General features: G+C 46.8%; 1 protein-coding gene across 1 annotated transcript; it reads right to left on the reverse strand.

Annotated features, from left to right (window-relative positions):
• Window positions 1-613: 613 nt before the first annotated feature.
• Window positions 614-14,852, reverse strand: IL17D (interleukin 17D; the record flags this gene model as incomplete). Its single annotated transcript, XM_090275161.1, has 3 exons — window positions 614-1,003; window positions 14,169-14,455; window positions 14,709-14,852. Coding segments are annotated over 3 exons (762 nt in total), but the record flags the coding sequence as incomplete, so codon positions are not given.
• Window positions 14,853-15,853: the final 1,001 nt, after the last annotated feature.

The following is a 15,853-nucleotide window of genomic DNA, read 5'->3' on the forward strand; positions in this document are numbered from 1 at the left end:
AACTTGGCCCCACTGATTTGAAAAGTGAAAAAATGTTTTAATTGAGTAAACCTGCAGCTGTGGATACACTCATGAATAAACCCAAATTTAGGATTTCTGGGATGCCTCTGGGGTGACTGGAGCCTCCTACACTTTCCTTTTATTCCTTTAGCACGCTCTGGAGATTGTCACCAGATAGGGCATGTCAGGTTCAGCCCTGTCCATTTGGCTGTGTAGCAATTGTGGACAGCTTGGCTTCAGAGACTCAGGCATACCCCAAAAAGAGTTTATTTGAGGATTTAAACTGTGCTTCTAAAACTTAGCAGAGGAAGTGAAAACAAGGTTTATAAAACATGTGTCAGGTTAAAAAAATTAAGTTTAAAATTGCTAATATAAAAATAACTTCTGCCCCTATAGAAAACAAATAGGTATATATTCTTTTTTATAAAAACATGTCTTAAAAAACGTCTACCACCTACCTACATGTGGAAGCTGTGGCCTCCTGCGTGTTCTAGCAGCGGTGTCACCTGCACACAGAGGCGGGGCGGGATCTGCAGCCTCAGGGGCCTTGATGACCTGTCCTGTCCCTTAGTTGGTTTCCTTATACTAGACCAACTCCTTTCAGTTCCATCTATTGTGCGCTGACTTCCGCCTGGAAGGAGCCAAGACGCTGGCAAGGTTGGCCTGCCCTGGTCACTGTCCCGCTCCTGGGTGGACAGGCTTGCGCAGGTCCCTGTCCCGCATCCGCTTTTTTCCGTCGCGGTCCACTCCGGGGGCGGCTGGCGCGTCGCGGTCGGGCGCAGGGACGCAGGTGCAGCCCACGGGCACCGCCACGTACTCCTCGGTGTAAATGAAACGGCCCCCGGCGCAGCCCGCAGTGCGGCGCAGCACCACGGTGGGCAGCAGCACGGGTGCACTGCGAAGGCTCAGGTCCTCCTCCCCGCGCGGCCCGGTGAGGCAGCCGCGGCACAGGCAGTAGGCCTCTGGCAGGAGCCGAGGGTAGCGGGTGGGGTCGTAGGACAGCCTGCGGAGAGAGGTGGGGTGAGTGCGTGCCTGTCAGAGTGCCTCGGTTCAGTGAGCGCTCATGCAGCGCTCAAGCCGTCAGTACAAACTCAGGCGGTATAAGCTCCCGTGGTGCATAGGGGTCCGTGTGCAGAGGGCCAATTCATGCAGGGTCAGTGTGCCCAGGGTTGGTAAGATGATAGAAGGGTAACGAATACTAAGAGCGAGGAATGAAAACCAAGCTAAGACAGGGAAATATTCTAAGTAGTATTGGAAGTTCTAGCTACTGCAATCAGACAAGAAAAAGAAATAAAAGGCATCCAAATTGGAAAGGAGGAAGTAAAACTATTTGCAGATAACATTATAGTGTACACAGAAAACCCTATAGCTCCACCTAAAATACTTGAAACAATAAATAAATTTGGCAAAATAGTGGGATACAAAGTCAACATTCAGAAATTGAAGGCATTTTTTGTACACCAGCAACAAAATATCAGAAACAGAAACTAGGGGGAAAAATCCCATTTACTATAGCAACAAGAAAAATAAAGTACCTAGGAATAAACTTAACCAAGGAGATAAAAGACCTGTACTCACAAAGCTACAGAACACTGAAAAAAGAAATTAAGGAAGATACAAATAAATGGAAGCATATACCATGTTCATGGATGGGAAGAATTAACATCATTAAAATGTCCATACTACCCAAAGCAATCTATAGAATAAACACAATTCCTATTAAAATACCAATGACATTTCACAGAATTAGAACAAATATTTCAAAATTAAATGGAATAAAAAATGACCTCAACTGACTTCAGCAATCATAAGAAAGAAGAACAAAGTAGGAAGGATCACAATACCTGATATCAAACTACATTACAAGGCCACTGCAATCCAAACAGTCTGGTACTGGCATAAAAACAGACATATAGATCAATGGAACAGAATAGAGACCCCAGAAATAAACCCAGTTCTCTTTGGTCAATTAATATTTGACAAAGGGCAGGAACATAAAATGGAGTAAAAATAGCCTCATCAATAAATGATGTTAGGAGATCTGGACTGGTACATACAAAAAATGAAACTAGACCACCAACTTACACTATGACCAGAATAAACTCAACTGGATAATAGACTTAAATGTAAACTGTGATACCGAAAAAGTAACAGAGAAAGACAGGCAATAAAATATCAGATATCTCATGCAGCAATATTTTCACTGATATATATATATCCTAGGGCAAGGGAAATAAAGGAAAGAATAAACAAACTAAAAAAGCTTCTGCTCAGCCCAAGAAAACTTCAGCAAAATGAAAAGGGAACCAACCATATGGGAAAACATACTTGCCAATGATACCTTGGACAAGGGTTTGATCTCCAAAATATATAAGCAACTCATACAACTCAACACCAGGAAGACAAACAATCCAATTTAAAAATGCGCAAAGGACCCGAACAGACACTTCTCCAAAGAGGACATACAGAGGGCCCATAGGCATATGAAAATATGCTCAACATCACTAGCCATAAGACAGATGCAAATTAAAACCACAATGAGGTACCATCTCACACCATTCAGAATGGCCATCATTAACAAACAAGTGTTGGCTAGGATCTGGAGAAAACGGTACCCTAATGCACTGTGGAAAAAGTATGGAATTTCCTCAGAAAACTGAAAATGGAACTGTCTTTTGATCCAGTGATTCCACTGCTGGGATTTACCCAAAGAATCCTGAAACACCAATTCAAAAGAACCTATGCACCCTTATGTTCATAGCAGCGCTATGTACAATAGCCAAGTGCTGGAAACAGCCTAGGTGCCCAACAATAAATGAGTGGATCAAAAAACTGTGGTAAATTTACACAATGGAATACTATAAAGCAGAAAGAAAGAAGAAAACTCCTACCTTAAAAGACAGCATGGATGGAACTGGAGAGTCTTATGTTATCTGATATAAGCCAGGCAGCACAAGACAAATACCATATGATCTCACCTATAAGAAGAACCTAATGAACAAAACAAACAAACGAGCAAAATAAAACCAGAGGCATGGAAACAAGGAACAGAGTGACAGAAACCAGAGGGAAGCGAAGAGGGGGAGAAGGAGGGGAAAAAGGGGTGAGGGTCTAGTCAAGGAACAGGTATAAATGACCCATGGACATGGACAACAAGGTGGGGATTAACTGTTGGAGTGGGGTGTGGGTGGGACAGGGGAGAGCAACAGGGGAAAATCTGGGCAACTGTAATAAAACAACAATTAAAAAAATTAAAAATGGAACTGCCTTTGACCCAGCTATCCCATTTTGGGGTATTTATTGAAAGGAAATATAAACACTAGTTTAAAAAGATATGTGTACCCCTACGGTCATTGCAGTATTATTCACAATTGCTAAGATGTGGAAGCAACCCAAGTATACATCAACTAATGATTGAATAAAGAAGATGTGGTACATATACACAATGGAATATTACTCGGCCATAAAAAGAACGAAATCTTACCATTTGCAACAACATGGATGGACACAGTGGGTATTGTGCTAAATCAAATGAGAGAGAAAGGCAAATACTGTTTGATCTCACTTATATGTGGAATCTAAAAAGAAAAAAAAAACCTGAGTTCACAGGTACAGAGAACAGATTGGTGGTTGCCAGAGGGATGGGGTTAGGGGTGGGTGAAATGGGTAAAGGGGGTCAAAAGGTACAAACTTCCAGTTACAAAATAAGTAAGTCCTGGGGTGTAATGCAGAACATGGTGACTACAGTTAACAATACTGTATTGTGTATTTGAAATTCCTAATAGATTTAATCTCATCACAAGAAAAAAAATTGTAACTGTGTGAGGTTATGGATATTAACTAGACTTACTGTGGTGACCATTTTGCAATATATACATATATCAAATCATTGTGTTATTTCCCTGAAACTAATATAATGTATGTCAATCATATCTGAATAAAAAAGAAAAAAAAAGAGAGAGAGAGAGCCTTGAGCAGAATGACGGAACTGCTAGGGCACCACTGGCCTGGTCACACCTGCTATGCAGTTATAATCTGAGACCTCCTTACTCCCCAGTGTCTCTGTTTGGATGAGATATTACATGGTTGCTTAAAACCCATACCAAACCCAAATGGAGAAACATCCCACAAGACAACTAACCAGCACAGTCATGGAAGACACAGAAGTGAGGAACTGTCACAGACTGAAGGTAGCTGGAGAGCTCTGAGCACCAGAGGCAACATGTGAGCGTGGGCGGATCTGGAGTAGAAAAGGGGCTTCAGTGGGACACTCTGTAGAAGGGCCACACAGTAGGCGACAGTGCTGTGCCAGTGCCCATTTCCTGATCTTGATAATTGTGCTGAGTTATGATGCTGACCTTTGGGCAATCTGGTTAAATGGTACAGGGAATTCCTTGTACTAAATTCACATTTTTTTCATTAGTTTGAAATTATTTCAAAAGGAATTAAATAATAAAACAAAAAATAAAGATAATCATGGAAATTTGAACCCAACTGAACATTTGAAGATATTAAAGAAGTATTAACTTTTATGTGTGATAACAGTATTGTGTGGTTTCGTTTAGCCAAGAGTACTTATCTTTTAGGCATACGTACCAAATACGTGAGCATGTGTACAGAGATACACACAGTGCTAAAGGCTAGTCACAAAAGGCCATCCGTCTGAATCTGTCACATTGTGGGCAGCAGTGGTCATGAACTCAGTAGACCTGTCAGCCTCCTGAGGTGGGCAGTGGACTAGGGCACAGCCACTTCACAGATGCAGAGCCAGTGGTCAGGACACACTGGCACCATGTGCACAGACTGCTCTGAACACAGGTGGGTTGGCCCAAGTCTATGCCCTGGGAGGTCCGAGGTGAGTCTGGAGGCCAAGGAGGGCTGACCTTGGCAAAGAAGGCGTGAGGGATGGCTTACCTGCCAGTGGTCACTGTAGCTGGAGTGACGTGTGTGTACATGGTTGGATGGCAATTTGGTGGGAACTGTGACAGAGGGACGAGTCCTTAAAGACCAAAGTGTGGATTTTACCTTGCAGACTATGGGAGGCCAAAGAAGGGCTGTAAGCAGTAGAGACACAGTCATTCTTAAAGTGATAGAGACTCAATGACAATACAAAATGGCGTGGGTGGGGATGGGGGTGGGTAGGAAGGTGAGGCATGGTCTCTTCAGACTTAGTTTCCTCGTCTGTATTATGGGTTTCACCTTAGGCAGCAAAGATCTCCCAACCTAAACAGGTGGGATTCCTCTTTTGTACACCGCATATGCAGGCACCAAGCCATGTGTCAACTGTTAGTTTCACTGGTAAATCACAGTGACTTGGATGCTGTCATGGTCAGAAGGCTCATCTGACTAAAAATACACACTTCATTCCCGCCAGTTGTTTCCCCGGGAGTGAAATTTCCTCTGTTAGTGACACATCTAGGCTAAGATATTGTGACAAAAAGACTCCTGCCCCTCTGGAATGTGGCACATAATAAGAAGGCATAAGATTTGATGGTTTTCAGATGGTGGTTTGATGACCAGGAGGTTCTCTGAAGACAGAAGTGTGCACCCAGGCCAGGGATCTGATGCACACATCACACCCCTGACACCCAGTGCTGTGGGTACCAGTGCCATCGGTTCACACAGAAAACAGACAGGCACATTCTATAGGACATGGATTGGGGGTGGAGAAGAAGCCAGGAGAGAAGGTCTAGAAGCCTCAGAACAGCCTGAGGACAGACCAAACTGGCCTTGAGATTCTGGGAAAACTATCAACTGGAGTGCTTTCTGTATAAAGAGAGCTGCCTTAAAATGAAACAGGAAGACACTCCAACAGGGACCTTGTCTCTGACCAAACATGGCCAAGGACCAAGGAGGGACCTGCATGCTGTAGCCTCCTTGTGAGCAATAATTCTTTTGTCTTCACATTTTCTGCGTGCCGCTCCATGGAAGCTTGGCATAGACACACACCCAAAACACATCAAGTTTCCCCTCTGATGGTATCTCAGAAGTGTCCCTGAGGTCACATGTGGCACTTGGCTGGAGGGACAGCTGGCCTGCTTCATCCAAGAACAAAGGACAGCCCTTCTGGGATGAGTGGAGCTGATGGAAATTGAGCTGGGGGAGGAATGTGAGAGACAGCAGAGACAAAAAAAATAGCACTGTCCCTGGGGACCCTGACATGGTAGGAAAAATTTTGGAATGGTTCAGGGAGCACTGCTACTCAGGAACAATGAGGGCACCCAGCAGACCAAGTGGCAGCTCCTGTGCGCCCCACCGAGACCCAGTGTAGAGAGCCACAAACACAGACGTGGCTCAACCTCCCATTTCCCAAAACATAACATAATTTCAACTTCAAAGCAGCAGAGGCTAAGTCTGCAATTCAAAACCCAAGCCCAGGAACCTCTAGAGAGGGGAAATGCCTTCTCAGGCTTAGACTGGAACCCACAAGTACCCATGTAAGCAGAAACAAAACTGCCTCGGTAGTCGTGGTTCCTAAGTGAACCCAAAAGCCTTTCATGAAGGGCAGATGGAGTCAAAAACAGTCCTGAACCTAAAATTTTGGTCCAATTCAGTTACTGACCAGTGACAGTGGGCAAATCACTGCCCTTGCCTGGTTCTTTGCAAAGTGAAGGGGATGATTAGATGACCCAGCTTCCTGAGGGGAGGACAAATAGTTTTGACTTTTTAATCAGTGTCTTATGCTTCAAAAGACACCTGCAATCCACTGAGTCTTCCAGATACAGAAGAATTACCCAGATCAATCTTGAAAGTCATTGCAACTCTAACCCAAATCCTGGTAGATGTCTCTCAGAACCTGGCAAGCTGATCTTAAAATCTGTTTAGAGACCAAAGGACAAGAAGAGTCAAAACCACTGTGAAGAAGGTAAGAAGGGGCTCAGCAGATACCAAGTCACCATGGAATGATGGCAATAAGACATCTGGGTCCCAGGAAGGCCGAGGGAGAAGCCACATCCCTTCCAAAAGCTCCAATTCCTCTGAAAAACACCTGTCTTTGCTTAGGATGTGGGCAATGAGAAATCAGAGCCAATATTTCCAAAACGTGGTTCTCAGACCCTCTGTATCAGAGCCACATACAGCTTGGTGACAAACGCACATTCTCACGTTCACCCCTTTCCCCTTGCTCAGGAGCCCCTATGAAAGGGAGTTGCCCAAATGACTGTCTGCTCACAAACTGGAGACCACTGACAGTCACACAGTCAGCAATGGAGTTGGGCCGTTTCTCTATGAGGCACTTAGCTCTATACACACCAACTGTGGCTCATAAGAAACAATGGGGTGACTGCATTTTCCCAAATATGCCTGAATTTGATCCTACCAGCCCCGGGCCCCATCTGCTGAGGAGTCACTACCAACCGAACAAGCACTTGGCATCGCAGAGGAGATGGAGGGGAGGTCTCAGCTGTGCTTCATTGAGGCACACAAGTGGACTTTCAATCTAGTCGTCACTATCCCTGTCCCCAGAGATTCAAAGTCATGCCCTGGGTGTTTACAGCCCCAGATCATTCCAGCACACAGCCTAGTGGTGGTTTGGTACCCAGGTTCAAGAGGAGAACCACCAGGGCAGGGGTTTGCATTAACCTTCCAGTCTCCCTTTCCCCTTGGAAGTGGACCTGCAGCCAGGAGGGGAGAGAAAGAAGGTGAAGGACGAGGCCCAGAGCATGTTGGCACTGGGACTCTGCTTGCTGGCCAGGGAGTAGCTGGGGACAGGATGGCCAGAATGCTCTCCCTGTGCTGGGCAGTCGTGCCCACGCACCGGCAGCCCCCTCCGCTTGCTGAGCCCAAGTCACAGACCTCTGTGCACGCTGCCAGGAGCAATGGAAAATGCACTCCTGGCCCCACAAGAAAACATCAGTTGTGCATTTGTCATGCACAACGACGTGGAAAAAATCTGCCCAGTGAGCAGAGACTGTGACCAGGCACAGAGGCCTGCAGCCAGGTCCCAGTGGACTCTACCTGGCCCTCCCTGTGGGCCAAGGACAGCTAGGATTCAGCCCTACCCCGGGTGGGGACTGAGGTTGACTTTGGCAGGAGCCTGAACTTGGCATCAAGGTCAGCCCTGAGGCTGAGCCATGAGGCAGACGTTTTCCAGCTAAGCGGCTCTGGGCTGTTGGGGGGTGGGGAAAGGGCCCAGCCTTCCTGCCCTCTTCCTTACTGGGGTGAAATGGAGGCACCAACAGGGGAGGGGCATGTCCAGAGTCTTCCATCAGCTGTACTGCCCTCAACAATCACTCTGCAATTAGCCAGATGCCTGGCCAGTGGTAACACTGGAAGCAGGATATCTGCAGGCACCAGGTCAAGTCTGCCCCCAGGAGGCCTGGGACCAGGAGAGGCACTGATTGTGGTTTGGAAAAGCATTTGGAAGATAACGCAGAAAAATGCTTTACAGAGGGGAAGAGAAAAGAGCAATGAGAACAGAGCTGGGATTTCTCCTGGGGCTGTGTTTCTGTCAAGGTGGATGCCACTGCAACGGGGCAGTCTCTGCAAAGGGAGAGCAGCCAGGCCCATGCCATTTCCGGGGAGCTGTCTGCAATGTGTCCATCATGGGCAAAGAGGAGGGGCTCATCTGAATCAAAAACAAACCAGCCATGTCACACTTGGTGACGAGCCTAGAGTTCCAGAAAAGCTCTGAGGAGATGGCTTTGCCTTTGCCCTTGTCAGTGTAGTAAGCCATTTACTCCTTGCCTCCTCCCACTCTTCACTCATCACATCTAGGAGACAGACACCATGAGGAAGCCACATCATGGACTAAGCACACTTCATTCAGGTGAGGACATTTGAAAGAGGTGGTGATGGGATGAAACACTGTCGTCTTTCCCAACTACTGTAAGAATGCAAAAGTAAAACCCAGGCAGTAATAGAAAATAACTCTCAAAACAGAATGAACATGTTTTCAGAATGAGAGACCTTAATCCCATGACAGTGCTTGGTCACAGAGATGGGGCAGGAGAGACCGCTACATTTACAGTCCCTCGGAGAAAAAAAATTCTGTGCAGTACTTTGGCCAATAAAAGATAATTTATCCATAAACACATTTTGGGGGGGGTAAAATCTCAACATTTCTTAAACAAGCTGCTTTGAATGATGAGTGTCCCCTTTCCTACAACCACACATTTTGATGGACCAGCCCCCATTCATCTTGCTACAGACAATAACCGAACATTTTCCTGCCAGGCAGGTGGCCACCATTTATCTCTCTGCTCTGTTCTTGTCCCTGTCCCCAACTCTGACTTTCTTTCTTAACAGAATATCCTGCCTTCAGAGGGGACAGACACAGCAACCTGTGCAGTTGTGGATACTCCTTGAAGGCACAACAGCTTTGACCGTTTGTTTTTAAGTAATTAGAATAACCCATAGGTTGGAAGCAGGGACCCAGGAGAAAGCAAACTTGCTAAAGAGAAACATTATAAAAGAGAAAGGACTCCCTACATTCAAAGATCACACAGCCTCCCAGGAAACCCTGTCCTATGAGGGGTGAGGCAGTCTGGTGCTGCCCCCTGTGGGTTACAGCTGGCGGGCACAGCCACTGTCCTGGGAGGGGGGGTCACACAAGACTTGGCCCCAGAAACCTTTGTACTCAGCCCTTGGACACAAACGGGAAAGTGCGCACAGGGTGGAGGGTGCATTTGAAAGATAAATGGGAATATTTAAAAAGGCTACAACCCCAGTGGGGACAACTTTGCCTAACATTGTACTCCCAAGTTCTCCAACATTCTCTAATTAACATTATTGTCCTTTTACAATTTAAAAATGGTAAAATGAAGAAAAACTGGTGCGCTCTAGGAGAAAGGAGAAAGGCTTCGGGGTCTGTGTTCTGGGCACCCCGCCCCGCTCAATCACTATCAGATGGAAAGGTGTAAATAGAAGAAGTTATGGATGCCTCAGGGAAACCAGATGCTTGGGGGAGGGTGAGGCAAAAATATTCTTTTATTTCAACCTGTCCTGATGAAAACGTTTCTCAAATGCAGCACTGCTGCATATCTGATGATGGACTCAGAGAACCATGAAAATCATCCCAGTGAGCAGGTATTGCTGGCCTGGCCTAGGTAACCCCACCTAACCCGTATGAGCTCCCCAAAGTAACCTGCCCAAGGTTCTGGGAATAGAGAGTGGTGCCAAGCTGGACTCTCCATGGCAACACATCAGTTTTACTGATGTTTACTAAAGGGCCGCCCAGCACCTGGGTTGTCCTGACTGTCCTTGGGCAGCCCCTGCAGAGACATTCCCTGGCTGGTTGGGGAGTACCCACCCAGCTGAGGGTGGTCCCCTGACTCTGTACATTCCCTGGAGGCCTCTTGTCTCTATTTTCCTTTAAATCCTCACCCAAGGATATTTCATTATTGATTTTTCAAGAGAGAGGAATGAAGAGAGAAACACAGATCAGTTGCTTCCCATATGTGCTCCAACTAGGTATTAAACCCACAACCTAGGTATGTGCCCTGACCAGGAACTGAACCTGCAACCTTTCAATGTACAGGATGATGCGCCAACCAACTGAGCCCTTTGCCTCTATTTTTAAGTCATCTGACTTCCCATTTCCTGTCCTTCCTCCTCTCTTTCACTCCTGGTTCTTTTTCTTTTCTTTTATTCCTTTGCTGTTATTGCTCTCCATGGAGCTGTTTACTGCAAAATAAGTTTGGGTGCAGTCTCTTACATTCCCTGCAGGAAAAGGGTTATGAAGGAAAGTAACAAGCCTGAAAATAAATGGTTGTGCACTATTCATCTCCAAGAGGAAAGCTATCTTTCGACTACTACCCAGAATTGAAAAATATAAACAATGAAAACTATTTAGAGTACTGGTAGGTGTTTATCTTTGGGGTTTAAACTCAAGTGAGTGATGGGTATCTTTAAACTGTCATAAACCTCACTATTCTTACAATATATTTCTCACTATGTCAATTTGGCTTAATAAAACTTACTGAGTAATCACATTGACTTTATGTTGGCATTTTTGTTTTTATAGTTCAAGAGAAATAAACATAATGCCACAAAGTAAATGAGAAAATATTTTTATATTCTGGAGGTTGAATGGTGCTTTGCTAATAACACCTTGGTCAGCAGCATGGACTATTTTCTGATAGAATCACAAAGCCCATTTACTGTCTATTCCTGGCTCAATTCCTTATGCTCTGCAGGCTGAGCTCCTCAGTGGTGGTCAACCCAGCTGTGGGGTCACCAGGGACTCTGAGAGATCTATCAGGATGCCTGCAGGGGCTGCGCCATTAGCCCTACGAGCAACTCGTCCCTTGCTCCTGCGCTCTCGGGAAATCAAGGGCCAGTTACCTGCCAAGGCTTTGTTTCCTTAGTATCTGCTCTGCCCTCATGGTTGCTAAACCTCCCTTTCTAGTCTCAATTTAAAACTTAAGATATTTTTGAAATAAGGAATGCATGCACAAGGCAGGAAATGCAGATGATACAAGAGTGAGTCTTGTATCCTGTAAGTCTCCTTCTCATCCTAGTCCCCTCCTGAGAGCACTGGGATAATCAGATTCCAAAGAAGCCTCAAAGTGTGTGTGTGTGTGTGTGTGTGTTTACAGTTTAAAATAGCACTTAACATGTCTATGTTATGTAATCGCTTCTCTCTTAACTGCAATTGGCAGAGAGCTACCCACAGCTTGCACCTGCCTGCTTCCCTTATGCTGATGATGGACTTGTCCACTGAGGCACTTTTAGACCTGGCCCTTCCTCTCTATAGCTGCTTTTAGAACATTTATCAAATGAGTTGCTTATTGGTGGAGCTTTAGATGGCTCTAATCCCTTGCTATTATCACCATGAACACCATTTGTTACATGGGCAAGTGTAGAATTCCAAGTGGAACTGCTGGGTTGAAGTGTATGTGAATGTAAAATTTGATAGTTAATACACAACTGCCTTCCATAAACGCTGCACCAATGCACACTCCTCTACTGTACGAGAGTGCCTTTTTCTACAGCCTCGCCAACAGGGCCTGATGGATGTCATTGCACCAGTATCTCCGCATGTTTCAAGTGTTTGAGTCATTTGACATACTTCGCTGGGACTGTCCATAGCTTCTCCTCATCATTTCATGAAGTCTTCCTCTTACTGGTTTGGAGGAACTCTTTAGGGAAGGAACCCTTTGTAACATGGGCTGCAAGTATTTCTCCCTGTTTGCCCTTGTATTTTTCTTCTTCTTTTTTAAATTTTGCCAAGAAGAAGAAAGGAATACAATTATGTAACTGAATTAATGAATCTTGTCTTCCACGACTTTGGTGCTACAAAGTAGGCCTTCCCCCTCTAAGATTATAAATATAACTGCTTTTATCTGCTTTTGTGGTTTTATTTTTTACATTAGAATTTATTTACATATCAGACTGAGATCCCATTGTATTTTTTCCCAGCTGATTACTCAGTTGTCCCAGCACCACTTATTGAGTATCTCTCCCCTCCGTAAAGATTTGAAAAGCCACTTTATATTCCAAATTTTTTATTGTAAAGCCTGTCTTATCCACCTAGAGTGGTCCTTTCTGTGTCCTTAAGAATTTCTGACTTGGAGTCCATTTCCCCACTCATCTTTCTTGGGAGCACACTCTTTCACCAATATTGACCCTCAGTAACATCACTGAGGAGCCATTCTTGTCCTCCCATGCCCCTCCTGGAGGAAGTGGGAAGTGATCAGAAGGCGTGCCCTGTAGCATCCACTACAGTCCTGACCCAAGGCCCATCCCTAGAAGACTTCAGGGTGCAAGCCCTCAGGTTTCCACTTGCTCTCGGGTAAGAGCAGGAGTTGGGGGGCAGATTTCATCAATGTTGCTAAATAATATGAAAAACAACTCTGATGATAACGTTGGCTGCCCGATATGGCTCCCAGCCCTGCGCAGCACAAAGGCTCCCCTAGCAGCCAGGGCAGCCCAGACCAGGACCCCCCAACACTGTGTGCTGTTCCTGTCTGTAACCTCCCTTAGTTGTCCTCTCCTCCCTGTGGCTCTGGAATGGGTCTTGGGAGGCACAGGTGTCATTTCCTAGGTAAGGCAGCAAGGGCAGCTCAGGTTAACTCACTGTTCTAAGGCTAACAATTCCTGATCTGCACTCCAGCCCTGACCTCTGAGACCACACCTTCAGCCTGCTGGTCATTATACATGTGCACCTCCCAGGCACACGAAACTCATTGGGTTCAGTACTGAATTCATTTCCCTCTCCAAAACCTGCTGCTTTTCTGTTTCCCCTTTTTATTTAAATACCATAAAGCACCAAAGGCAGAAATATGTCAGTTATAAATATGTATAACTGTTTTTATTTGATTTTATGGTTTATTTTTTACATTAGAATTTATTTTCATACAGGGCTGAGATTGTATCAGGAGACACGCTCAATGGGAGGTTTTGACAAACCACTGCTACTGCTGTGTGTTACTTTTCCCAGGTTTGCCCGCAGGCCCTTAACCTACTTTAGAGGCACCTGTTGGCCTGGAGCAGTGGTTCTCAACCTTCCTACTGCCGCGACCCTTTAATACAGTTCCTCATGTTGTGGTGACCCCCAACCATAAAGTTATTTTCGTTGTTACTTCATAACTGTAATTTTGCTATGAATCATAATGTAAATATCTGATATGCAGGATGTATTTTCATTGTTACAAATTGAACATAATTAAAGCATAGTGATTAATCACAGAAACAGTATGTAATTATATATGTGCTTTCCGATGGTCATAGGTGACCCCTGTGAAAGGGTTGTTGGACCCCCAAAGCGGTCACGACCCACAGGTTGAGAACCGCTGGCCTGGAGAGATCAGCACTGGTCATAGAAAAATGCAAAGAGAGCACCTTCTGTCCAGAAAAGCCCAGCTATGCTCTGAGAGATTTTCAATGTGTCTTTAAGGATATTCAGTGACAGTATGACCACTATGATGTCACTAAACTATAGGTTAGTGACATCATCGCTCCATTATAATGTATGGAACCATCGTCCTGTATACTGACCCACCCCAGACATCGTGTGGCGCTTAGCTGTACACGACAGCAGATTTCCTCCAAGGGAGGCTGATGGGCCTTTGTAGGACTGAATTGCTCCCAACCCAGTCGCACCACCTGCCCTGGGCCACCTACCCATTTTGCTCTCCCCGCTATATGCGCCCCATCTCACCTGCCCGTCGCCCATCCCTCCTGCCCTTGCTCCCATCTCCCTGCCCACATCCCCGTCTCCCGCTTACCTGTAGGCCCAGGGCGACACGCTGCGCAGCGGGGTAGGCGGCCGGAAGCGGCGGTCGGGCCGGCCCCCGGGGCAGCTGGTGTTGCGCGCCTGCTCGCGCGGGCCCGGTTGCAGCGTGTGCTGGAAGGCGCCGAGCACGCCGGCCGCCAGCCGCCCGTACAGCTGCTCCAGGAGCTCCTCCGGCCGGTCCGCGCAGCCCCGCGCCGGCCGCCGGCTGCTCCTTGGGGTGCCCGCCCGCCCCGGCGACAGCGTCGACGCCAGCAGCACGCCAGCCACCAGCGTCCAGACCTGCGGGACAGGCCGCTCAGAGGCGCGTCCGCGCCCAAGGATGGGCGCCGAGCACACGGGCCCCCGCGCGCCCCGTGTCCCCTCCCCGCGCCCCGCGCGCCCCGCTCCGCCCCCATCCCGCGCCCCGCGCGCCCCACCCGGAGCCCCACCCGGAGCCCGACCCGGAGCCCGCAGAGGGGTTGCGTGCGGTGTGCACGTGTGTGTGTGCCGGCCAGGCTGCTGCGCCGCGGGTTGCGAGTGTCTCTGAGCCCACCGTTCCCGCGCCACCACCACCGTCACCGTTCTTCTTGCGCGCGGCTCGGATCCTGACTCTGCCCGGGTGGGGGTCCCGGCAGCTCCTCCTCAGTGTCCGGCTCGCAGAGGTCCCAGGGACGAACCAGGCACGGGAAGCCCGCCGTCAGTGATGCGTACTCACCAGCGACCCCATGTTCCCGGAGACGCTGTTGGGACTGTGACGCCGAACCGTGCGCGGGGGACAGCAGGCCGCGGGACTGGGCCGGGGCTCGAGGAGGGGCTGTGGCGGGAGATGGCGCCGCCCTCGCTGCCGAGACTGTGCCCGGGCCCAGAGGGGCCACTTTGCCAAGTCAGGGGGACGGACTGGGCTCAGGTTGAAGAGACATTTCTAGTGACTAAAGCTCTCCAAGAACGCAACAGGCCACCTGAAAAAAGCGAACTCAACAGCCTGCAAGGATACTCTTCTGCAGGGTGACTTCCTCCTCTTAGATTCCACTCTTCAAAGAAATACATTACAGATTTTAAAATGTCTTTAATAGGGCGAGAGGAGGCAGTTCCTCCTTTCCCCTAAACTCCCAGAAAATGATCCTTCTGCATTTCTGTCAACTCTGTATTCCAAGTAAATCTTCCCTCAACTTGTATTTTTATGGCTGTAAGTGGGCATCACGTGGTTTGTCCCAAGGTTGGGGATTTCTACTTCATGATAACTAAATTGTTAAGTGCTAGCAGTCATATCAAATAAAACTGTTATCCTGTGAATAAATTAAAGAAAATATTCTTAAATTGTATGTGTTATACCTAAAGAATACAAGAAAATGTGCTTATTTGTTCATTCCACAAATTAACGCTTTATGCTTTTTATGTGGCAGGCTCATGAATATGGTCAGTTTACAGCAGTAATACTTTAAAAATAAAATATCGATACCCGCTAAAAACACTTTCGGACGTGTAAAAAGTATGTAAGTTATGGCTCCTTCAATGGTTTGCAGCTTTGGTGTTTGACTACCTTGTAAACCATTCATTGGCTAAACTACATTTCAGTTATGCTGTGTAGAAAAGCAACACTTACATGCTTTGAATATTCTATAAGTTTAGATTACATTATTTACTACTAAAAATCCCCCCGAAATCTCCAATTTAAACGACTTACAGCTCTTGATGTAA

Source organism: Furipterus horrens, unplaced genomic scaffold, assembly GCF_987537825.1.
Source record: "Furipterus horrens unplaced genomic scaffold, mFurHor1.1.pri manual_scaffold_4, whole genome shotgun sequence".
NCBI lineage: Eukaryota > Metazoa > Chordata > Mammalia > Chiroptera > Furipteridae > Furipterus > Furipterus horrens.